Source organism: Ammospiza caudacuta, chromosome 7 (assembly GCF_027887145.1).
Source record: "Ammospiza caudacuta isolate bAmmCau1 chromosome 7, bAmmCau1.pri, whole genome shotgun sequence".
Lineage (NCBI taxonomy): Eukaryota > Metazoa > Chordata > Aves > Passeriformes > Passerellidae > Ammospiza > Ammospiza caudacuta.
In genome coordinates, this window is record NC_080599.1 from 29786126 (window position 1) to 29811806 (window position 25681).

At 37.0% G+C, this 25681-nt stretch overlaps 1 protein-coding gene across 3 annotated transcripts in view; it reads left to right on the forward strand.

The window, feature by feature from the left end:
- Positions 1-25681, forward strand: part of CDC14A (cell division cycle 14A) — a 48935-nt gene that overhangs the window by 2724 nt on the left and 20530 nt on the right. For all 3 annotated transcript variants that reach the window (XM_058808401.1, XM_058808399.1, XM_058808398.1), the window contains exons 3-7: positions 6987-7062; positions 13609-13701; positions 15635-15714; positions 21828-21894; positions 24028-24090. In XM_058808401.1, coding sequence (XP_058664384.1) covers positions 6987-7062; positions 13609-13701; positions 15635-15714; positions 21828-21894; positions 24028-24090 — 379 coding nt within the window. The remainder of the gene's footprint in view (positions 1-6986; positions 7063-13608; positions 13702-15634; positions 15715-21827; positions 21895-24027; positions 24091-25681) is intronic.

Below are 25681 nucleotides of genomic sequence, written 5' to 3' on the forward strand. Positions count from 1 at the left end.
CGCCCTCTCGTATCTAAGGAGATTTGTGATCTCAGGAAAGTAAAAGCAAGTGTTGGTAGGGTTACCATGTTATGTATATTTTTAATGCCTTTCTGAATCTGGAGGGCTAGAGGTAAGCTGAGGAATAGAATGCAAGGCTCAGTTCTTGGGGAGGTGCTACTTTTACTGTAGCTTCCCTCATGTTATCAACAAGCTTGACATCAGTCCCTTGTGTTTCCCAGGCTGCACACAATGCAGGGGCCTGACAGGGCTTGTCTGCAAGTAGTAGTGGAGTGTAACTTTAATACAACTGATCAGATGGTCTCCTCACTTCCTCAAAAAGGCAGTCTTCTTTGTGAGAAAGTGATTAGAAGTATTTGTTGCATGATAGCAAAGTAAATATTTGGAAGTGAGTTTCGAAATGCTGTAGCTCAGAACAGTGGTTTGCAGAATCTTCGTGGAAATGGCCTCCTTGGGTGGTTCTTGTGGTCAGAATTCCACAGCCACTTATCCTTTTCAATCAAATGACTTGTTCAGAAAGCTCTCAGGAGGGGGACAGGAGATGTCTGCTCAGGCATGAAATCCTCAGCACCTGTGAGGTGTGTAAGTAATTACATTAATACAGTTGTTTATTGATTTAACTTTGCTTAGATGCATCATTGTAATGACAAGATAAAGATACTTCATTGTACTTGGAAGTAAACTGCTTTTCTTTCATCTCTCTCTCTGTTTAAATTGCTTTTCTTTGGGCTCTTATTCTGTTAGCTTGTTAGCGAATTTTATTTGGCTGACTTTACAGAGGTGTCAGTTTGCTTTGCTGAAGCAGTATCTGATCTGAAAACCTCATGAATATGTAGGGTTGGAGGAGCCTGTTACTGGATCACATAGTACTTAAAAACTCACTATCTTGCTTGCCTTTTTTTTCCCTGTTGGAGAGACATAAGGAAGTAATTTTTATGTTAGTACTATACCCCATTTATTAAACAAAGAGCTGTAGTGCTAGATCTGATGGTTTGGGAAGTTTGGGGTTGTCTTGCTCCTGTACCTTGTCACATGATTTATCACCACATTATACACAAAGTGGTGTTATGTAATCGTGAGCACTTTAGACTTCAGTTCTCACTTGAAGTTTTCAACTGTTCTAATGACTTGATAATACTGTCTAACTTAAACATTCACACTAAAAAGATAATAAAGATGTTCTTAAAAGCATTTAAGCCTATCTTAAATGCTAGCAGACTAGGAACTTCCTACTAGAACTGTCACTATTTTAGTTAAATGTGCTGCAATTCAACCTTGAACCTATTATGCCAGAGAAATTATATACAAATGCCTCAATTAAGAAGAAACCTGAATGAAATTATACAATTCTGAAATATCTTCTTTGATGATTCTGTTTCTGTAAGATTTTCTCAGTCTTTCTGAAACTTTCTGAGCTTTTTCCTGATAAGAAGTAGTGCAGACTTTATAAGGGAACACAGTCTTTCAGGATAGTGTAATACAGGCAACTATTGCTTCAGAAAAATAGAGTTAATGAGAAACAATCCATCTTGATGAAGATTGTCATTTGGCAAATAGACAAACCTTGCCTTGGCAAGTTAATGAGTTAGGCACTGGTAAGAAGCTTTTTATTCTCTAAGAATAGCATCTTTCACGTTTCACCTTCCAGTAAACAGATCTGGGTTGAGAATACTACACTTGACTGGTTAACTTGGCTTTCACATAGTTTTATCAAAGCAACTTTTAATGTCCTTTTTATTTCTGAATAGTTTTCTCAAACAAAGTCAGAATTTAAATACTGTGAAACAGGAATCTCATACTGATGATTTATAATGGTTTTATTCAGTCATTTGTTCTGCCTTTGGCTCTCTTGTATAAACAGCTTTTGCAGCTCTAGTCTCTGACATGGTGTAAGCAGCAATAGAAGTAGTAAATATGATAGTCCCTGTAAATCATGCTTTACACTGAAACATTCTTTCAGGGTATGGGATGTTACTTGCCCATTTCATAGCAGTCCTCATGAGAGCTACTTCACTTATGTAGCAATAGAGCAAGACTCTCAAGTGCTTAGCTACAGCAACATTAACTGAGTACTGTTTCTTCTACGGCTTGTGTATGTGCAAAGAAACAGCTTGTGTTTCCTGTGACAAGAGTAAGGGTTAGCCTATCTGCTTTGGCTTTGCTTAAATGCTGCATTTTTGTGGCTCTCCAGTAACAGTACTTGCATAGGAAAACTGAACTTCTCCATGTTTCTGTGGCTTAAATCATTGGAAAGGAGAAAGAAAAACTTAGCCTTGTTACAATAATCAGAGCTGTCACTTCACACAGAAAGCCATTCACATCAGTAATTTTGAAAACTTGACCTTGACTATTGGATGACCAAGAAAACTTAGCAAGATTAAGTCCAAAATTAAAACAAGGAAATTTCCCAGCTTAATTTTATAATTACCATATCTGTCTTTGCTTTTTCGTAAGTATAAGATAAAAGCATTTGCTGGTAGTACTGAGGAGGTTTTTCTTTTGTTTGCAGTAAAAGGGTACCAGAATAAAACAGCAGCTTTCTAAGCTCCAGTTTTATGTTGGATGGGAATGTAGCTTCTCTAGGAAATCCATTATGTACATCCTGGCCTCTGCCAAGAGGACTTTTTTTCCAAAGGGACTAGGCTTCTGATATGACCCTGAAGTTCTACAGGGCAGCTTTTTTATGGGTGAACCTCTTCATTGTTAATTTGTTTTTGATATCAAGGAGCACTGGATTAAAAAATCTGGAATAATTATTTTAATTATCTATTACTTAGATCTGTGAGTTGTTGGATTTTGAAGAATCAGGATCTTGAGGAAGATTTGGAACTTCCAAGATGAAAAGCACTTAATATCTGGGGGTTTTGCATAATCCAGGGCCTCTGCACTGTTCCTGCCTTCAGCTATTTCCAGGGTTATTTTTGCTGTATCACCCCTGGTCTGTTCAGAAGCACACAATCCCTAAGCAGCATTAAGCATTAGGAATTTTGTCTTGGCCCAATTAAGGAAGCTCCTAACAATCCACGTGTTACTGGAACCAGTGGATGAGAGGACAAAAACAGTGCTCACCTTTTTTCATGTGCTTGAGAAGTGGGGAGGAGAAACACATTTCAGGAAACTGGAGTTGGAGAAAAAAGCCTGAATAGGTGAGATTTCCCAGGCAGCAGTTAGGTTGTAATGAATGTGCAGGCTGATCCTCTCATGCAGAGCATTTTTGGCATGTGAGAAGTGTTCAGTTTATGATTTGAAGGGAGTAGCTGAACAGTCAGGTGGCCACTTCTGCAGCACCTGGGCCTGTGCTGTTAAATGGCCAAGCTCACAACAGATGCAGTAGGGCCCTTGGAGGGTCATAAGCTGAATGTTCCTGTGTAGGAAAGAGGGAGGGAGGAGCAAGAGAAGACTGAATCACAATAAGAGAAATAGTCTCTTAATTTTAATAAAAGCTGGACATTTGTAAAATGCTGAAAAATTAGCCAAGTTTTGCAGTTAAGAAGCTGTATTTTTATTTCATCAGGTTCTTGGGTTTTATCTTTTTACTTAAGTAATTGCAAGCTTGGGAGCCTCTTGTTTTGGCAGGAAAGTGGCTTTGTGATTGTAAGCCTTCAAGAAGGCAAAATTCATACTTTAACGAGTATACTTTTACTTTGTGCTCCAGTTCTGGGATATGTACTCTAGGAAATGATTGCAATTATTAAATGGTGCCTCTGTTTTCAAGTTACTAAACCAATGACTGAATAAAGTGGCAAACAAGAGACATCATGCCATGATTGGAAGTGAGTGGCAGTATAAAAGAGTACTGCTCTGTAGGGGAAAGGTATCAGGCATCTGGAGTCAAGTATAAGTAATACATTTTATTTTTGAAAGATGATATCCTGGCCTGATAGATTGATGGAGGTTAATATGGACCTCAGCAAATTAGGGAGATGGACAATCACCAACTGTATGAAATCCAGCACGAGCAGGTGCCAGATTGTGCACCTGGAATGGGACAGCCCTGGATGTAGGGGCAGACTGGGGAATGGGAGGCCAGAGAGCAACACCACAGCAAGGGACCTCAGCATACTCTGTGAGTCTGTGGAGGTTATCAATTCAGTTAAAAATCTGCTGGGCTGTAATATTCCTTCAGTGAATGGCACCATCTAATCACTGAGGATGGGAAATCTGTTTAGCATTTTTCTCCAGCACAAGGGTCAGAGATATTCAAATGCTTAGCAAAAAGTGGTGTTTGCTTTCAGAAGTGCTGATTCAGGCTTGAACTGACTCCTGGCACCTTCCTGTGGCATCCCATGGAACTGCAGTTGGAAACGACTTGTGGGCTGCATTTCCTGCACCATTAAATTCCCTGGAAGAATTTACAGTAGCTGTTTGTGTGACAGAGTAGAGCAATGGGCTGGCCTTTCTTGGGGGATGACCATTTCTATGATACAGTACAACAAATACCTCAGATGTAATACTGCAACGAATTGCAGGTAGGAAGAAATGGTTCAAGGAGTTTAGGGAGAAAACAGATACCAGAAACTTCTGCTACTGCTTCCAGGTGACATCATGATAGTATTTTTGAAGTAGAGTATTTAAATGTTCAGCTAGGATATTCTGGGGTTTCACTATTTAGTTTGAGAAGCATTAGGATAACAAGTCCCATTGGGATGGGGGGGAATAACTTAAGATATCATCTAGGTACTTGATTAAAACAAAATATAATTAAATGTAATTAATACCATACCTGCCTTCTGCTCCTCTGGTTTCCACCTCTGTTGTAAGTAACTGTTTCTCTTAACTACCTTAAGCTTCAGAGACATTCCAATTTCTTTTACTGTTTTTCAATGCTTTGTTATAACATCTAGATGTAAAAGAGATGGAAGTAAAATAATATTGGATGAATTGTTATCGGTGACTATTTGCCTTTTCTTATGTTGATCTTCAGTTTTTGCCAAATGAAATTCTTTATTTAGCTGGTGACTGGTGTGTCATTTCATCCCCATTCTCTATACCCTGCCCATTTCCCATGTTACATTTACTTAAAATTCTGGTCTTGAGATGAAAATCCTTTGGGTGAAGCAGGATCAAGTGTCACTAATTCAAGTATAGAAATGGCCTTTTGTAGAAAAAGTAATGAGGGTGCATAGGATTAAATCCTTCTGCTTAAACATGTCAGGAACTGTATTTAGGCCTAGAGATGTAAATTGAAGAAAGATTCTGTAGATCAGAGTTCATTGACTTCAGTACAGAGCCTTGTATTATCTTCCAAAGAACTCTTTTGATTTGAAGATTTGTAAAGCACTTGTTTTGCTTAGCCCCATCAAAGAAAGGATAATTAACTTCAATTTAGAGGTATAAAATGGAGATAGGTTATGTTACATGCATTATTTTAGCTATCTGCCTCACATTTCATCCACAATGTTTTATCAGCAAAGGCAAGAGCTGGTTTATACTGCTTCTATGGTAGTAGAGAAATAACTTGGGAATTGACAGTGGTTTTGTGTATGGGTGGTAATGCTGATGCAGGAGGGACTGAAAGTGCCTTTCCTTTCATTGTGTTTGTATTCTGAGAAATATTTTGTTTCTGCAGCATAGACAAACAGGGATAGTACCAGTGTCTTAAACAAAGATGCTTCTACGCCCTTCTCCCCTGTGTTTAGAGAAGCACAGGATTCTTAATGGTAATCAGTGATGGAGAAATAGTCAAAGATTGTAACATCTTTAATTTCGGGGCTGAGAGAACCTCAATAGCTTCATTTTGTAGAGAGACAATTACTTCCTGGACAGACTCAAATGTATTTTGTCTTTATACCCACCAAAATAGTAATTTGTCTTGTGGATAAATTTCTAAATTGATTTTCATGTACTTTTTCTACACTGCTGTTCAAATTTAATCATGTGGAAAAGTAGAAGTGGATATATTACTTCATATTGATGTACTTCTAGCAAATGAATTGTGATAAATCTTATAAAGCATGACTGTACTTCTCCAGTTCTTTAGATGAACTGTGTATTCAGTTGTAGCTTTCAGATACTTTGCTCTCAATTTTTTGAAGTATTATGTGTTATAGTAACTATCCAATTCCATATTTTTCCACAATACCTTAAAACAATTTTTTGAAAATAATTTAATATCATAAGTTTTACTCTTCCATCTTATATTTAAGTGAAAGAATGCTCTAAAGTTGATGGAGTAAGATAGAATGGTGGGGGTGTTTGATTCATGTGTTAGTGCAGCTGTATGGGAGGAGACATTAGGAAGCCTTCTATATGACTTTCCTGGTAGCTACATTCACTCTAGTGTTGGAGCTCCAGTTTTAACTTCTTGTTTGTCTTAACTCATACTTGTCCTTAGAACATTTTTATTTCATCTCTATGAAAAACTGTACAGAGGGTTTTGTTTTAAAAATAACTGTTGACCTTATTTGGCAGATTTATCTTAGAGAAGATGATGAGTTACGAAGTTAAACACTGCTTTCCTGAGGCTTCAGTTTTCTCTTGGTTTAGTTAACTTCTGTCCTACCTAAAAGTTAAGTTCTAGTAGTTGGACAGCTTGGTCTTTTTCCCAGCTAATTAGCTTCTGTAATTACATCATAATGTTTTGTGCTGAACTGAACCTTAACCAACACTTGTGTTGTTACTTGATATTGTGAAGTAGATGATACTGCAATAGCACTGGTGTGGCAGGAAGGCTCCTTGTCCTAGAGAGTGACCAAACTAATATGATTGTCTCTTTTTGCACTGGTCTTGGCTTTGTTGTTTGAGAGAATGTGGGGAGGAGGAGATCAGTGATGTCATAAGGACTAAAAACATGAAGCACTCCTAATTTGTATAAATTAATTGTTACTATTGTCCTTTTAAATTAATCAATAAAAGACTCATCTGTTGTTCCATGTGTATTGGCTACTCAGTATCCTTGATTTTCAGCTTTATTTATCAACAACATGCATGTTGAAATTTGCTTAGCTCTTTTGTATAAATAATACTGTTTTGTGTTTTTTTTCCAGTTTCTATGGAGATTTTGGACCATTAAATTTGGCAATGTTATACAGATACTGCTGTAAACTAAATAAGAAATTAAAGGTAAGCTTAGTTTAAAACAATGTTCCTATATTTTTGTATTTTCAAACTGGGTAATTTTATTTCAATTTGAAAGTGGTTGTTAGGTGCTCACTAGCTAGGTGGTTATTGCTAAGCTTTAAGGATATTTTGTTTTTAGTTTTTTTTCCCTCTGAAGAGTGAAAGAAAATAATATGCCCTCATTTTGGCTTAGGAGGTGGGGCAGGTGGCTGAAGGCTGTGTTCATCTTTTTGCATAACCTCAACACTTTTAGGACAATAATAACAAAAACTCCTAATTGTGTCACCACAAATTAGGGTTTGCAGCTAATGAAGTGTGTGTGCTGGCCTGAATAACTGAAAAAACAGGTACTCAAGGAACAAAACATGGGTCCTGAAATCCCACTGTTTAAAGTAAGTCTCAGTGGAAAAGGGGCCAGGGCAGAGTGAGAAAAAGAAGGCCTTGGGACTGTGAGAGCAGCAGATAAAACATGGGTGTGCTATCAACACAGTTTTGGTGACAAATCTGTATCACAGCATCACACTGGCTTCTGTGCCTAAATCCCAGCTCCATCCCAGCCAGACCCTCTGAGCTGTATAGCTGCAGACTTCACTTTCTCCAAACACTTGTGATGATCTGATTTGCAGCATGTATAGAAAATCTGTCAACTGCAAGAAATGAAACAGATGTTTTAATTGCAAAATGCTGATTAATGTAACTTGTGGGCAAGTAAGGAGGAGACCCTTCACTAAATGTTACAGATTTAAAATCTTTATCATATAAAGTATTAGGCCTGTTACTGACAGAAGGAAATGGGACAGCAGATGTGATTGCTTTGGCCACTGTTAGGAGGGTCCTTTATTGAAAATTTCATTATTTCTAGAGTCACAAAAGAAACCTTTAGTGAAGTTGATTCATGTTACCTGCTGCTTTCAGGGGTATGCTGAATTCCATGAATTTCTTAAGTGGAGGTTCTGCAAATTGAAATGCTTGCAGAGCTGCTGCAAATTTCTTGAAAAAAAAAAGTGCTTCTAGTGAAAATTTACATTGCTTCTTACTTTAAAAAGATACTTATAAGAAGTTAATCTCTACTGTTTGTAATTTTGAGCGCCTGTGCTCATATTGGGGAAATACTTGATTTGCCATTTGATGACATCAGCACCTTAAAAATACCTTATTATCCCATTTTGCAGTGCCACTGCCCCATTCAAACACATGACCAATGGTTCTTACTCAGTAGGAATCTGTTTTTTCACCTTAATTCTGCTGTTTGTAACCTTATATTTGTGTTATTAAAAACTGGAGTGTGCTTGCTCTGTGAAGCAGTTATTCCAGAGAAGAACCAGTAATCAAATTACTATTCTAACTCCACGGTGCTCTTGGGAACCAGAGAGATCAGTTCTGTCTCTTCCAGATTCTGACTGGGGCTGTGATCAGTTTGGGACTGTTATACAGTCACATATATTACTGTATGCCTTCAATCTTGAATCTAGGTACAGGAGTTTCACCCAGAAAATAAGTAAGAAACTAATAAATATCGCAGGACCAGAAAAGAGAGGTCTCCACTGGGAGGAAGTGCAGTTTGTTGCTTCTGGCTTGCCAGAGGCTGATTCCAAATAGGTTAAATTAAACTCCTAGTGCCTAAGAGAGAAGGGTAACCTGATAGTGCAGCCACTTGAAAGTAATACCTGGAATCAAACAGCTAAAGCTTGGAGTACTGCCAGAGTGGTATAAAAACTTACATATGAATGGACTCCAGTCTGGCTGATTGGCACCACCCCTGGGGCACACCAGTACTGCTAATGTTAGCCTTGCTGCTCTAGCAGTTTAAATTTGTGCCACACTCCTAATTGAGATACCATCTGCAGTGGGTGAGTAGGCTGTGTGTTTACGTGCCTCAGAGGAGTGCATCTCCTGGGGACTGTAGGCCTAGCTGCAGTGGCTTCTGCTCAGCTTCCCCAGGCAAGAATTAGTCACTGTCTGTACACCTCATCTTCTTGTGTTTGTCCTTCACACATGTCCTCAAGAGGAGTTCTGGGGCCTGAACTAGGCGGTTCACAAGTTTGTGACCTGTGACTTACCTGCCCTACAGCAGCAAAAGTATGGTAGTTCTCATGTGGCTCCAGGTGATGTGTGAGCAGCCTGGGATGAGTGTTTCAGTGATGGGAAGTGCAGATTGGACTAAGGACAGAGAGAGAGCCCTGTTGGGAAGCTGCTGCTTGCACACCATTGCCTTAAGGGTGCCCTATGATCTAGGATCATAGGAAGTGAGAGTCTGCAGATTATCATGGGATGGTTGTTATTACCATACTGCAGCACTTTTGGGATCCTGAAACAATCCTAGTGCTTAACCCAGATGATTTGGTGTGCTTGGTTGGGTAAGCACTTAGTGTACTTTACTTAAGAAAAGAGTCTTCCAAGTATGACACAAAAAGAAATTATTTGCAAACATGCAGGGTTTGATATGGATGTGGTGTCTCAAATTTAACACTTAGGCTTCTTTAATTTTAAAACTTCTATGGATAGGAACAGGAGAAATAAAAGTATAAGATCTCATTAAAGCTGGAAAGCTCCACAAGCTTCCCTTTCAAATCTTTCAGCTATATCTCTTTCTCTTCTGCAAGAGAAGTTCAACATGAGGCAGTATTCTGCTTTCCCCTCTCCTTTTGTGGGGGACTAGTGAGGAAGGATATCGGTTTGAAATGTGCTGATGGCAGATTGACATTTTAAAGTAAACTGTTGCAACTTCGTGCTGACTGATTTTTTTTTTGTTTTTTTAAACAGTAAATACCTCTGTCCTGAAGAGGTAAAGAATTTATTCAGATATCCATTTGCTGAGAAAATTTGAGGCAAAGTCTTGTCTGTGTCTTACAGGAAAACTTTTTTGACCTTGTTGTGTTTGTAATTTTTCAACTGTCGATTGCTGTGAATATGATTTTCACTATTCAAGTCAGCAGCAAGGAAGAACTTGCCTGTGCTGTCTTCCTACTTGGTATTTGAATTCTGTTCAGGGCAGAAAGCATTTAACTAAGGAACTGGGCTTCATTTATGAATGATTTTTTTTTCTTGTTTTAAGTAAGTCTGATTTCATGAAGACTGCTTTTAAAAAACTGTTGTGTTTTATCTGTGCATAGTCTTGCACATTCTCAATAAACTAAGGAGCAGAAATAATCAGGGAATGTTGCTGATATAAATGATACAAGTATTGAAGATCAAAGGCAGGAGAGGAAAGGTACTGGCAGGCTTATAAACTATGGGGTTACTTTTTGTATGGTAGCTGTATTGCTACTGGATCATAGAGGGATTTAGCTTTTTTTTTTGTTTTACTATAAATAAACTGCTGGGCATACACAGGGAACTATAATAATTGCAAAGCATCTCATGTAGGACAGCCTAGATTTTGCGGCAGGGTTGTGTGCACATGTTTAAATTAATTGTTTTGTATTAAATTTGCCAATCTTATATTCATGTCTATTTACAAGTACATATGTACACCTGTGTATATATATAAAAGTAGAATTTGCATAGATCTAGGCTTATTAAACACATTGAAGTAATTTCTTGCTTGAGCAGTGCAAATGTGTTAACCTTATCCATTATATAAAATACTGTCAAATAGTATGTTGCTTTTACACAGCTATCTGGTGATTGTCCACCACAACACTTTCTAATCCTGTTATCAATTCTCTGCGAGTAAATCTCTCTTGAGATGTACAGGGAACTTTTAAAAAAGAAAAAATGTAATCTTACGGTGAAAGTAAATAATCTGTAACACTTATGAATTAGTTTTGTTACCTAAAGCAAAAACTGCTACGCTTTCTGTGTAACGTCTGCCTTTAATTCACAAGATTGTCTTTCAGTTTGTTCCTCTGGGATGTATCTTGATAGACACTGTTATGTTATACTGTTAAAATTTATCTTTGAATGATGTGTGAAACTGATAAAGTTTTCTCACTGGTAAAGAATATTTTTAGTGCTTCATAGTGTGTGCACCTTAGTTTTGCTGTGGAAACAAGAAAATGTTATAGGCAACTATGTTATCTGCAACTGTAGTTGTTCCCTAGCTGACCTGAATTGAAGAAGTCCTTGTTGAAACATTGCTGGTTCTACAGAGCTGTGCAGTGCCTAAGGGAACTGGAGCCCCAATCCATTCAGGTGGAGCTCTGGAGCTGTAAAAACAGGAACCTCCTCCCAGAGCTGTTGTGAAAGCTCATCATTGAACCTGGCCAGAGGGGTAGATGTGGCTTATTAAATACGATCAGAAAATCAGTTGGTTTATTTTTTGGTTTTTTTAATAGATCATACAGCTTAGATTTGTTGATGAAAGTGCACTGATTTGACAAATTGCACATTAATGTTAACAGATGCATTGCATCGATGCTTCAGCAAACACCTACTGTAAAACTTACTTTTCTGTAACTAGTGTGCAAATATAAAGTTATTTGTTTTATAGGCTTCTGAAGACTTAAATTGTGCTGCTGTGCTGCTTGCTATGCTATAAGGCATTAACAACAGTTTTCAATTTTGTGTTAAAGCTTTAGTTAGGATTCAAAACACATTGAAATATTTCCTATGACAAGGATTAAACTCTTACATATTGAAAATGATGCAATAAAACTGATCCATTGTTTTCATCTAAATATTCTGGAAACTTCAGATTATGGCTACTTTGGGTAGAAAAGTGCCTCAAAATTGGAATGACTTGATATACCCATATGATTAAAAAATCCATTCTATAAAATAAAACAAGAAATATGGTCTTACTACATGGAACTTACTTCTCACTAGCTAGCTTTGCAGTTTAAATAGTGTTTTAGGTGTACTGTAAACTGCTGCAAAGAACTTTGCTTTAAAATAAGTAGTAGTCAATAAGTTATAATTGAAGTTCTGTCACTGTTGCATAACTACTGTAATCTTATCCCACCTACACATCATGGGTGGAATTGCAGTTAGAGAACACTAAAATTAAAAAATTGAGGAGGGGGAAGAAAGGAGGAATCTTAAAGTACTGGGATTCATTTTGTCAAGTTTTAATAAAAATTGAATGCTTCACTAATTAAGTAACGACTTGTGCTTCGTATGTTTGCATATACACTGAGAGATGTTGCTGTTGGCCTTAAGATACAACCTCTTCCAATCAACAGCAAGCAGCTATTTCAGGAGTTAGTCCTATTTACACTCACTTGCATTAGCTCTCACTCCTTCCACCTCTGGCAGTTGTGCCTTGTAAGAGCAGACTGGAAGGTGCAGTTAGATCTGTGAGTTTCAGTGGGGTTGGGAGCAACAAACTCACTGTGGTGCCTCTGCATCAGCTTTCTCCTGTGATGAAATATTTGGGGTTTTTGGAAAATTTGATTCTGCGGTTAAAACTAAATATTCTAAAATTTGCAATAAGTTTTTGAGATGAGATTTTTGCGCTAAGTCTTGAAGACTCAACATTGTCAGGTTTCTGGAGGTGAAGTACAGTTGGCACTAAAAATGAAACCCTGTTCTGCAGCAGTTACCTTAGCTCCCCTTCCCAAGTGTCAGCAGTGTCAAGAGTTAAAAACCTGAAGTTGGGTAGCAACAGCACCGGTATTAGGGTATTTTATAACATTCAAATTTTAAAAATACAAAAATGCTTCAAATAATTAGAAACAGAATGTAGTATATCTGTTGATGACTTCCTCAAAACTGTAGGAGTGCTGTAAAAATTGATCTGCAAAATCATAAGGGGTGTAGCAGAGTATAATGGAAGTTTGGCAATTCATGAAATTTTACAAATTACTAATGCAGTAAATTGTTCAACTTGCCAATTTTAAGTGACAATATTGTCTCTCTCTGGCTTTAAACAGTTTTGCTGCAGCTTGCCATTATTGTGCTTTTCTGGTGTTTGTTGATTTTGTTTTCAATGGGAGGTTTGTCCGCAGGGTTCTGACACAGGCTTCTTTTCTTCATAAAGAAACAGAATTGTGAGTGTTACTAGTTTTGCCTTTGCCTAGCCTTTTCTCCAGGCTTTTCTCTTATACAGTCTTTTTCTTTTGTTTTACCTTTTTAAGTGAATTCTTGCTGTTGGAGGTTTCTAAATATGTCCGTCACCCATTATAAAGTATAGATGGAAGTGTTTGACTTATAAAATGACTGTAAGGTTGATTGCTTGACTTTTTCTTCTGTCTTCTCCACAGTTTGTGTGCTAAAGAGGTTTAACATACAGGATGATGTTTTAGTTTGAAAATTTCAATGTCTTTAATCAGTGTTCATAAGTGAGTGTTTCAAATATTTAAACTTGGGGGGAAAAAATCCAGACTTTTATATTGCAGATTTTGGTTCAGCTCCACTTTATAGCATATTTTTGTACAGCTAACCTAGCGATCTGCCCAGAAACAGTGGCTGTTTCCCTGTGCTCTTATTTATCTGTGATATAAGAAGATTCTTCAGTGTATCAGTAATTTTTGCTCCTTCAATTTTAGGAACCTCTTGATAAGAATTTTCTCTAACATGTTTTGCAGTTTTGGAAAAGTGATTTTGCTAAAGTATTCTTAAAGCACATTCTTAGTAAATATGCTGTTTTGTTTATTTTCTTTTAACCAGTATTTCAGCCTCTCAAGGAAGAAGATTGTGTACTACACCAGCTTTGACCAGCGGAAGCGAGCAAATGCAGCGTTTTTAATAGGTTCATATGCTGTAAGTATTTTTGATCACATGGATACTTTAACCTTCCTGAAGAGACTTCTATGTGTAAAGTGGCTTGTCAAGGGGTGCTCTTTTAGGGAGGTGGACAGGTGGTCATTTCATTTGTCTCTAAACTGTCTTTGAAAACTCTGGATGAGTTTTAGAGAAACCTGGTCATCACCCCTTAACTCCATTTATTTTATTACATAGGGAATGGCTTTTGCAGATCCCCTCCATGTTTCTCCATGACCATTTTCTTGAATGTTGAAAATCCAAATTGCTTACCTCTAATTGACCATGTTAGGATGAATTGCTTCTCATGTCAGTAGTGAGATTCAGACTGGGAAGGAGAAAAGATTTTCCCACAGCCTTCCTAAAGTTACTAAACCAGAGACAGGCAATAGTAAACTACTATGGCATGTCCAGTTATTTCCTTGCAGGAGTGTTTTATCCTAATTAAAAAATTTAATTTAGACATCTCAGCCCTAGCTGAAACATGAAAGGTTTGTTTGCTGGTAATCTAAGCAGCTCTAGAGGGGATCTGTTCTATATACTTCTAATTTTGTAAATGGCAGGTGCAGGTGGGAAAAACACAAATCCAAATTGCATTTGAAGTACTGTGGATAAGTGTTAAGGTGGACTTGGAAAATACTGATTTCCTTTTTGTTCTGTAAGCTTTTTAGGAAATATGACATGAGTTTTCCTGACAGCAGGTACATGTGGCCAGTATTGCTACATGTCCTGTGCCTATGTAATGGCATAACTGTGAGGAATTTCAGCCACATCATCACTCAGAAGGCTGAGAACATAAAAAGGAAAGTCTCAGAGAAAAATAAGTTCAGTACTTATTGAATCTGGATTTTACAAGTAGCAGTGCCACATAGTGAGTTACAGTAGTGACAGTGGGGAAAGGGAAGAAAACCTTGTCCCTTGTAAAAAAAAACTGCTCCAAGAGAATGGTTAATATCTATTAAGTAATTTTTTAAACTTTTACATTGCTTTTTGCATATCAAAAAAAGCTTCAGCTTGTCCAAACTATTCACACTGGGATTTTTGTGTTGTTAGGGGTCTTTTTTATTTGTGCATGTTGCAGAAGGAAAGCACTCTGAAGATTCATCATATTAAATTAAAAATGAAGCTAAGTTTTGGTTGCCGACTTTTCATTGATACAGATGAGTCAGAAAATGTCTCCTTGATTTTTCTTAATGGAATTCTTTACTTTTTAGGTACTGAAGACATACTGTAGTATTTTCCTCTTCATTTAATTATCCTTCCTCCTTCAATTATTGCATTGCTCTTGATATCCAAGATACTTTTGATTTTTTTTCAGGAGCTTGTTCAGTGGTTCTTTTCCTCTCCTCTTTCCTTTTGTGTTCTTAATATCTTTTTGCTGCTTCCTCCTGGTTTCTTTATTATGAGTCTTTATGAGCTGTGTAGACAGACATGACCAGTATTATGTTCAAAGTGTCATGTGGGAATGTCTTTGAGCAGACACAGCTTTGGAGGGCCAGAACTTCTGTCAAATAAAACCTGTGGTATCGGGAGAACATGTGGTACAAATTTGCCCCTAATTCCATGATAAAATGAAACTCACTTTTTTCCTGAAGTCTACAAGCAAGACTTTAGGCTTTAAATGTAAGCTATTTTACAGTAACTCATGCCACACTAAAGTCTCTCAGTCGCAGCAGTATGTGATTTTATTTCCAATTTTTTTTTTAAAGTATGGAATTGACACAAAACAAAGGTTTTGTTGATTTCTGTTGATAGCTGAATCTTTTCTTTGTGTAGGCATGTCTTTTCTGATCTGTATATGTCACAGGAATTGGTCATGAAGGAGGATAACAGGCATTCTAATGAGTTTAGTGTGCTTGAGGAAGTTCCTGTCAGCCTTTTTAGGCTCAGAGCTGATTTATTTTTTCCCCCTCTCTTCCTCCATCCCTTTTAGGTTATATACTTGAAGAAAACACCAGAAGAAGCTTACAGGACGCTTGTATCAGGATCTAATCCACCATATCTTCCATATAGGTATGTGAACACAAGAAATGGGGCTACTTCTATGTTTTAAAATTTGCTAAAAATTATGGGGTTTAGATTGCCTCCCAAAAAGGTGTTTCATGTCTGATACAGGTATTGAATGAAAATGACTCATCTCCAGAAAAAAAATTTTTTACATTTCGTGTAATTATTTGCTGTTTGTGGGAATAATAAATAATTTAGATTGATCCAAGTCTTAAGTAAGACTCAGTCTAGCAAACTGTCAGGTTTTGAAAATACTTCTTAGCATGTTTGTGATTTAGCACTTAAACATTTTCTTCATAATGCATTGTTTTACTGTTTGGGATTAATTCAAATATTTGAAATTACCTAGTCCCTAGCTAGTGAGACTTACAGGATTGAAGGGGGTTTTATGCTGTTATATTTTCTCTATTTTACAGCACAGGTTCTGATATTAGGGTTACAGAATGTTTTCAGTGAATCATAGATAGTTTCTGTCAATCTGTCTTTAAACTCTGTGCTAAGGTCACACTGAGGCTTGAATCTAAGTTTTTTTAGCTGTCATGCCTATCTAATAGAGAGACTTCCAAATATATTTCATGGTGTGGACTATGAAATACCCTTATGCTCTTTGAATAAAAATACCTCATGATTCTTATGCAAACACTGGCAATAGAATAGAACTGCAAGAAGGTCAATATCCTCTCTTTTAGGGGAATCAGCATTTTGCAAGTAGTGTTCACTGTCAGCCAATGCATTTGTAAATGTAGACCTACCTTGTCTATATCAAATTCCTCTGATTCTTCAGCCACTCAGCAAAGGAAGATCAGGTTGTCTCTTCTCAGACTTTGCACAGAAGCCAGATGCAGTATGAACTGCTGGGGTGGTAGATTTTCTTTTTTATGTCAAGACCAGTTTGACTATGAAATCTTAAACCATCAGCTACATTTAAAGAAAAGGTATTAAATCAGTGATAGCTTTTATTGACAGAGAATTTATGCACTGATCTGAACAATGATAGCTCTCCAGAACCCAAGAAGTTTACTGAGCTACTGGTATCCATATTTTTTTTCAGCTAATCATAAAAGATACTTGGTACAATGCATAAAAAATCAGTTCTTTTAAACATGTCAGTGTTTTTTAACGTCTCCAAGTTCTGTATAAGATACAGGGGTCATGATCTACATTAAACAATGTCTTGGATGTGCCTTAGCATTGCTTCCATGAGGATCTGCTTCATGATCTTCCCAGGCACAGAGGTGGTGCTCACCAGCCTGCAGTTCTCTGGCTCTCCCTTTCTACCCTGTTTAAAAATAGGAGTGATGTTTCCCTTGTTCCACTCACTGGGGACTGGGCCTGTCTGCCATGACTTTTCAAATATCATGGAGAGTGGCTTTACAACACCAGCCAGTTCCCTCAGGACCCTGAGGATGGATACTTCTCATCAGGCCCCATGGCTGAATAGCTGCATCTTGTTGACCAACTAAAGAAATTTACAGTTTGGAATTGTAGTAAATTGATTTGTCTTCAGGTTTTTCTCACCCCTGCCAAGGTGAAAATTCAGGTGTGTAGAAGAGAGGTTTTGACAGAGTGAAGAAACTTACTTGTTAGGTACCAAAATGATAAGACAGAAAACTTGGGAGGAGTAGTGTGTTTGCAGAACAGTCTCCAGGACCCTGTTTGCTCCAATCAAAGGCTCTAGATTCTTGCCTTGCAACTAGTTCCTTATAATAGTGATACTGATAGTAGCAGCAATGATAAGAAAATGCTGTTTCTGCTTGACTGGTAAGGACTAATGAAATTAATTGTCTCTGGTTTCTTGTGAGGCTGATTGGAACCACAGTAACAAATTTAATGACACAAAACAATTTCCTGTTAAGTGTAAATTGATTATTCATAGCAATCCTTGTGAATTTAAATTAATGAAATTTTATTTCAGAATAGTTAGCTACTCTATAATCATCAAAGGAGGGATCAAAAAAACAGAAGACAGAGCAAGATTTTCTGGAGATAATTTTATATTATATTCAAAAGAGCTTTTTGTGTTTCCCTGAGAAGAGTATTATACCCAAAAACATTGAAGAAGGCAAAGTCCAGCAAAGGGACTACTCAGGTTTTGCTGTCTGGGTTGGCAAAATGATTACAAAAGATTAATTGTTTAATTCCATTTGTCAGCTTCAGGAGAAAACAGAAATAAATTTATGGAGTAGAATATTCTGCAACATAACTTCTTTGCAGTCTTTTTCCAAGTGTTTCAAGCCCTAGGTTGCTGTGAGAGAAATTATTGTCTAAAGCTAAAGCTTTTGACAGTTATAGGGTTTTTGTGGTGGGTTTTGTCTGGTGTGGGTGGGATCTGGTATGTGTTTGGGCTTTTCTTGCTCTGTTTGGGTTTTTTAAGGCAAAGCTTTGGTAATGTTAGAGGGATGCATTCTTCTTGAGCTTTGCTGTCTCTAGAAGGAATATAGTGTTGGGAGCTTTTGCTAGAATGATTAAACATCCTGATTTCTTGAGCATTCTTTCTTGCATGGTGTGGGGCTGGCAAGCACTTATGTTTCTTTTGGATCTGCTTTGCCCTATGTCAGCTCTTGTCTCTGGATTAGAGCCTAAACAGATTCTGTTACCTGCAGTCTACTTTGTCCTGCTGGAGAAGATGGGTGTGTAATCTGTACTGGAGGGGAGACAAAGAGGAGGGAGGAAATAAAATGAAGGATTCTGATAAGATAAGAAGCTAGATGAGAAATGGGAAGTCTGACAGGGAGGGGCTATTTGGGTATGGAGTTCACAGGTGGAGGTTGGTATATACAAGGATCTCAAGATTTGCTGGTGCTGGGAGAAGGGCAGGTAGATCTGATGAGGGTCTTCAATGGGACAATCTAGATTAGTTGGGGATGGGAAAGAAATCATTTAATCATCCTCTCTGGTGTTTCAAAGCCTTTGGGACATTTCCCCCTGCCCCCCGTTCCAAGACATTTGGAGCATCTCTGTTGCAAGATAGGGCACAGTACAGAGGCTCAAGCCATCGAACCTGTGCTGGAAGCAGTAGCCTTAGGCAGTGTCTGCTTGGCAGAAACAAGGTGGTGCTGTGAGCAAGTTTGCACTCTTTGCACACCTTTAGTGTCCTGAAAAGAACTAAAATAACTCTTGCTCAAAACATAACCCAAATGTCTTACCTCTTTGCTCATGTTCTAAGGTCTATAAAGGAAGTAATTTGGAGATACTAATCATTGCTGTTCAGTATTTACTGACTTGAATTTATTCTTGCAGCCTGGAACTCGGATGTTATATAACTTCTGTGGTATAGGTCATGTCTGTTTGAATAGTTTAAGAGTTTGTCAGTGAGCAATGATCAGTTAAGTGTTACAACTGGACTGTTTAACAAGTTTGTTAATTTGATACCTGAAGTGTCCTTTATTTGGAAAAAAAAAAAAGACAACTTTGAGTAGGGAGAAGCTGCAGCATTGTCAGATTCTTTGTGGAGTACTGAGGTAGGTTTACATGAAGGGAGTACTGAGAAACTGATCTACTTTCATGTAGCTGAGTGACCTCAAAAAGCCCTAATCGGCTTAGGTCTTCAGCTGCTATTTCATTTAAAGACTGCCTCAGCAAGTACAGTTCAGGGCAGGGGTGGAAAAAATCAGATTGCTCTTCTTACAAAATTCATGGAAATTTGTTTTGTTTTTATAATAGAAAAACTAAAGATAACTTGGCAGGGTAAGGCACTACTGTCTTTGAGACACTTATGTCTTATTTTTGGCTGATTCACTGTCACTTGGTGACGCTCTAGTCTCTGGAAGATCTTCTCACTTCCATTTAAAAAACAGTGCTAACACCACTTAAAATTGTCATGAATACCAGTTGCCTACTAAGGAGCAGAGTTTCAGATTTTTACCTCAAAATACTTTGTATTGATGAAAAAACAAATATATTTAATACTATTATGTTCAGTCTCTAAATAATGACATTAATTTCTGAGGTAGATTTTATTTCATAGCTTCTGGGGTTTGTTTCTTTATTGGCAAGTGCTGGGGAAGCAAATTGTTTTGTTATTGACAGTGTTTAGAGGTTTGGTGAAAGGGAAAGCATTATGCAGTATTGAGGTCAGCTACAACTGTGAAATCGGATGTGGGATACACAGCTCTGTAATGCCAGCTCAGATTCATACTGAATCTGCATCTCCTAGAAATACTCACATTGTTTCTCATTTTGAAAGTGAATAGAGTTCTGTCACTGTCTGAAAAGTAAGGTGGCTATTCAATTGGCCCTAAAAGACTCCAAGGATACTGTAATGAAACGTGATCAGCACCTACTGTAATGGTGCCCATCAGGAGCAGTGAGGCATTTGAGACACGGGTGCTGGAGGCAGTCCATGGCAGCTGCCAGCATCTGTGTGCAGCCTGCTAACAGCTGCTGTGGGCACTGCAGCTGAGGATACTGTGCACCTGGAATTGTACATCTAGGTCAGCTTCACCATCCTCCCTCCCTCCTTTGTCGTGCTTCTTATTAGTGGATTAGGGATTATGTGGGTTTTTTTCCCCCAGCATAGTTTTCATGTACTGCACTATCAGATGCCTTATCAGTCAGAGAAGTAATTATATACATACAGATAAAATAAAAGTTATATTCTTTTTACAACAAAGCAACATACAAAATAGAACTTGTCTCCTACAACCATATCTTCTATTCATGTTTCTCTAAATGTTTAATTTTGTGGTTTGCATTTGTTGATTTCATTTCTGTCAGCCCCTCCAGAAAACTGGTGCAGCTTTTAATCCCTTTCTGCTATGTATGTGTTCCCATCAGAGCCCTTAATTTTTTGCTTGCAAGACTTTTTTGTTTGCTAAAAGAATTTTTTGCTAAAATGATCTGCTATCATGTGATATTCAAAATAATAATGTTAATCCGTTATCTGTCAAAAATGTATTGTCTGTAAAATTCATTTATTAAGTTTTGGTATGTTCTGTTTATTCAATAGAGTGAAAATACTTTATGGCCTCTCATTTTTAAAATTTCTCTGTTGGAATTGGGTATGGAAGATTCATACACACTTCAAAGTTCCCATTCCAAAACATTATAGTTAAGTGTGTTTTAATAATCTAATAATTGGAAAGCATTTTTAGATTGGCCTGCCTGCAATATGACACTAGCAAAATAATAGCTTTTAATTTTCTTAAAACCATTTTCTATGAACACTGCTTGCTCAAAACTGCTAAACTTACTCTGCTGTTAAAGAATGGGAGAGAATTTTCTACTCTTAAAGTACTTGAGATTGAAGGAGCATATCAAAAACTTCATACTACTTATAGCAAGTTTTATAAAAAAAACTAAGTTTTCAATGAAAGATTGAAATTTTGAATCAATTATAGATTAAGTATGTGTCTGAACCTAAAATTTTACTATTCTCATAAATTGCAGTTCTTAGGACTCTGTATAAGATAGCAAACAGAAAAGCTGTAAAATATTTTTTTTTCCTTAATGATAAGGAAATTATCTGCTCAGGCAGAGTTTTGTTAAAATCAAAGTGGTTTGAAGCAAACTTCAAAAAGTACATTTTCATTTTTCCACAATACTTTTGTTTGGTGGTGCATGTTTGATGGTGAGTCTTACTTCATCTTTTACAGACAATTTTCATGTGGTATACTGAGGTCAAGTAATTTTAATTATATCAGGATAACTTTTAATCACATCTGTAATTGGGCATCAAAATGGAAGCCTGTAAATTAGTTCCAAACTATTAATCTTATTTGCCTGCCCCTGTTAGTGTAGCTTAATTAAGACTTGAATGTTGGTTTAAGCAAACTGTGCTTTATTTGCTACTATCTTTACACAATCCAGAGGGGATGCAAACCTTCCTGTTCCAGGGTAGCATAAATAATTTTGTAAAGAGCATGTGGTTACCTGATGTAAAATATGCACCCAAAGTAGCTTGTAATATTTAACTGCATTTAGTCTGAGCTACATCTTGGGTAGGGGAGTACTTCAGTCTGAACAAGTTTCTCAAAAGATGTCTTTGGACTTTAATTTAGAGTTCTCCAAGGGTATTGCATATCTTGAATGTATTCTGTTGTATTCTGTTGTGTTCTGCCTTTGCCCTAGTTCTTAAAATAATTCTGTGTATATTAAATTCATTTGTATTAAATCTATAGGGATGCTTCATTTGGGAGCAGCACATACAATCTTACCATCTTGGACTGTTTACAGGGAGTAAATAAGGTAATAACATTTTTTCTTAGCAAAACAGGTTTAAATTGATTTTTAAAACATGAAGAAAATTACTGTTTAAATAGACAATAAAACCTGGTTTCAGAGCACATTTGTGAATGAGTAGTGATGAAACCTAAGTTACTGAGGAGTGTGTTTGAGTACTGATGGTGGAGCAAGGCTGCACTTTGACTGCCTGGCCTGGCCTTTGACAGTTTTTTGAACTTCACCTGGTGAAGTGGAACATGAAAATGCACCAGGCCTGGCTGGAGACAGCTCTTCATGCAAGACACTGTGCTGGCTCTGCTGATCATTTATAGATCATTTATAACCTCTGATGAGAGGGAGTGACAGGTTAATGAGGTCAGTGAAACAGATACCTAGGTATCTTAAATCTGTGATTTAATCAGAACAGGTTTTGCATGTACTTGGCCCCTGCTTTCCCCAAAACACACGGTTCAGTGTTTGGCACTGATCTTTTGAAAGTTTTTTAAACCAGTGAAAACTAATGTGTTCTTACTAGTGGTGTGATGTGTCACTTTAAGTAGTCCTGAGCTATTAAGCTCCAGTACTGTTCTCGTAAAAAAAATTTACATCAGTTCTTAGCTTGGGGCCTTTAAATTTTGTTTATCATTTCTCATTGTCCTTGATGAAGGGAGCAAGGCTATAGGAACAGGGCTGTACAGATACTTTACAGACCACTTGTAATTCTTAAAAGTGGCAAAACAAGTGGTTTTTAAAAATTGGAAAAAGAGAGATCAAGCTTAATATTTTTAGTTCTGTGGGGGTGGGAAAGGAGCTGTCAGTTACCAGCAAGACTGTAATTTGTGAGGCATTCTACAGATCTGAAGATCTGAAGTAGTCAGTGCAATCACTGTAATTTATCTGCAGCTAATACATCAAAAGGACGGTGAGAATCAGTTTTTCCTCCTTTGTTCTCATAAAATTTATTATTTAATTTTTGTCTAGTTCACCTACAGAGGTAAAAACACTTTGGGCAGAAAACATATGCCTTAATTGAAGGTAGTCTTAGTTTACCTGGAAAAATTTGGTGTTTGTATGTATGTCATATACCTGTAATTCAGGGGGCCTGCAAGTTGTGGAGTGCAGCCAGCCAGCCATGCTTCGATGAAATACATTTTTCAAAATCAGCTTTTCCAGTTCAGACAACCTCTCAGTATCTGAGGTTTCATGACAGATCCAGTCACTGAGCCTATCTTGTCTATAACAAAGCTATTTTTCATTTGTCCTAAAAAGATGGTTTGTATGTAGCAAACAATGGCAGTCTGATTATTGGTTTTAAATGACAGATCTGTGATGTGTTCTTATCACACCTTAATTCCAGAAGCTTGTGCGATATCTGTTTTTCAAAATGCAATTGGTTCGGTATAAATATATGCTGCAGAAATGTCTTTTACAAATTTGGAATAAATATTGGCTATGCATTTCATAGTCAAATAATTGTTTTCAATATGCAAATCTTTAGCACAAAAGTGGCATAATTAGTAATAATAATAAAAATAACTGAATACAAAACTTCTTTCAGTCCTGTAATAAATACTTTCTAATGTAGGCTAGTGGACTTCATTGTTCCTGTGAAATGTGTATTAAAACAAATAATAAAATACATATTATACATGGCACTGCATTCTGTATATGCCATTTTGCCTAGATATTATAGTGGTAAAACTAGAGTATCATACTAAGTGCAGAAAATCAATAAACTCTCAGTGTTCAATGTTTTGTTATGTCCAACTGCATGAAAATACATTTGGCATAGGAATCATTAAATGAGTGTATGACAAAAAGGGAATTGCTTTTTAACTTGTCATCTGCCTTACAGAAAGATCCCCACAAGGTGGGGTGTGTAGAATCAATGTTACAATTTAAGTGATATGCAACAGCCTCGTGTCCCATCCTCATGTCTTTGGAGGGGAATAATGAGTCTGACATGTTTCAGTGACATTGTTGGAGTTTTTGTTGTCTGTGTTGTTAATCTGTGCAAAATGTCATGTTGTCTTAATGTAAAAGCTTCAATAAGCCACAACCACAAACATTTAGGGATTTAGTTTTGCTCAAAAAAGTACTGTAAAGTGAAATTATATATTGTATTTCAGTGTAAACTGACACCTTGTTGCCTTTTAGGCCTTGCAGCATGGATTTTTTGACTTTAAGACATTTGATGTGGATGAATATGAACACTATGAGGTTTGTACATTTAATATGCATTGAATGTGTTTGAGTTACCTAAAAGAAGAGTATTCAGTATCCCCAACTTAAAACATACTGAAAGCATACTTGAATTTGAGTAAAACCCAGTGTTCATATGAAGGTATGTACATGGAAACCTGTATGCTCTTTTTGAAGAACACACAGGATTACTGCCCTTGCAATTTCAGTGCATCATATCATAAATCGACTGTTTTCTTGTAGCCTTTCTGACCTCTGGGACCTCTCTCATGCTTTCCCAGCCTTCTCCCAGGACACAATCCAAGGTTTCTCAGCTGACCCACAGAATGTTTTCTTTCAACACTTGTTAGCTCCTTCTTCCATTCCTGTTAGTCCCAAATATATGACAGATTTTTTTATAGCCATATAGATGAAGCAGATTTTGAGGGGTTTTTTGGTAAGGATGCATTTTGTGAAATTCTAGTAAAGGAAATAGATCCAAAATATTTCCCATATGAAGTCCCAGAAAGCTAACAGGTGTATTTCACTGTTCTGCCAACTTTGCTAAAACCTAGATATAGGTACTCTGGTTGGCTCTAGCTGCTTCTAGGACTTTGTAACATGCACACCTTTATCTGCTGGTAGTAAAAAGTTATCTCAAGCTACATTGCTTTAGAGAAGCTTTAAAATATGCCATGCTGTAGATGTCTGCAGTAGGCAGTCTGTAACACAGATCTGCCTATTTCACTAAACTTGAAAGCATTTGTAGAAGGATTTCTGTGTCCTGCAATGTTTCATAATGATTAGGTTCAAAAATTGGTATAGCCCTTGCAGAATTACCAAAATTAAAGAACATAATCTAAAATTTAAAATATAAAATTGCTTCTTTTTGCTTACTCCATGTACAAAAAGAAAAACTTGTTCTAAAAACAAAAGGTAGTTTGGAATTCTCTATGTATAGTAGGTATTAGTCTGCTTGAAAAAGAGTCATAAAATAATTGACCAAAGCTATCTCATTATCTTGTTTAAGGCTTAACATTACTTTAGCATGTGCAAAGTACATACATGTGAATGATGTTTATCGTTGCTGTTTGCTGGGTTTAAGAAGCAAGAATTTGGAATCATCTTTAATTTTTTGTCCATTTTTTGCTATGTCTTCTTTTTTTTTCACACATCATGGTCAGCTTTGTTTACTTATGTCCTGTGCTATATTTCAAAAACTTTAAATGTTCCAGATTTTTGCTATGTTAGGTCTTCACATATGTGGTTTTGTAGACAAAAGTTGCATACAACTTAAATGGAGCAGGCTAAAAGGAAATTGTTTCTTGTTTATAGTTCTTCCATCTTACTATCTTATCAAGGCAGCTAATTCCCCTTTTGTTGGACTGGAAGTAAATGCTGATTGGGGTTTTTAGTAATAATGGTGTTTGCATGTACTGTCAAGCATATACATACACACATTTACAGAGATACCTGTAGTTCATATCAATAACAATTGAAATTATTTGCCATGACTCCTGTAACTATAAGGAACTTAATCCACAAATAAAACTGGTGATACAAGTACAAAAATATTTTTAGCTTACTGAACAGGACTTCTTCCCTAAAGGCAGTAGGGGTGCTGCAGTGC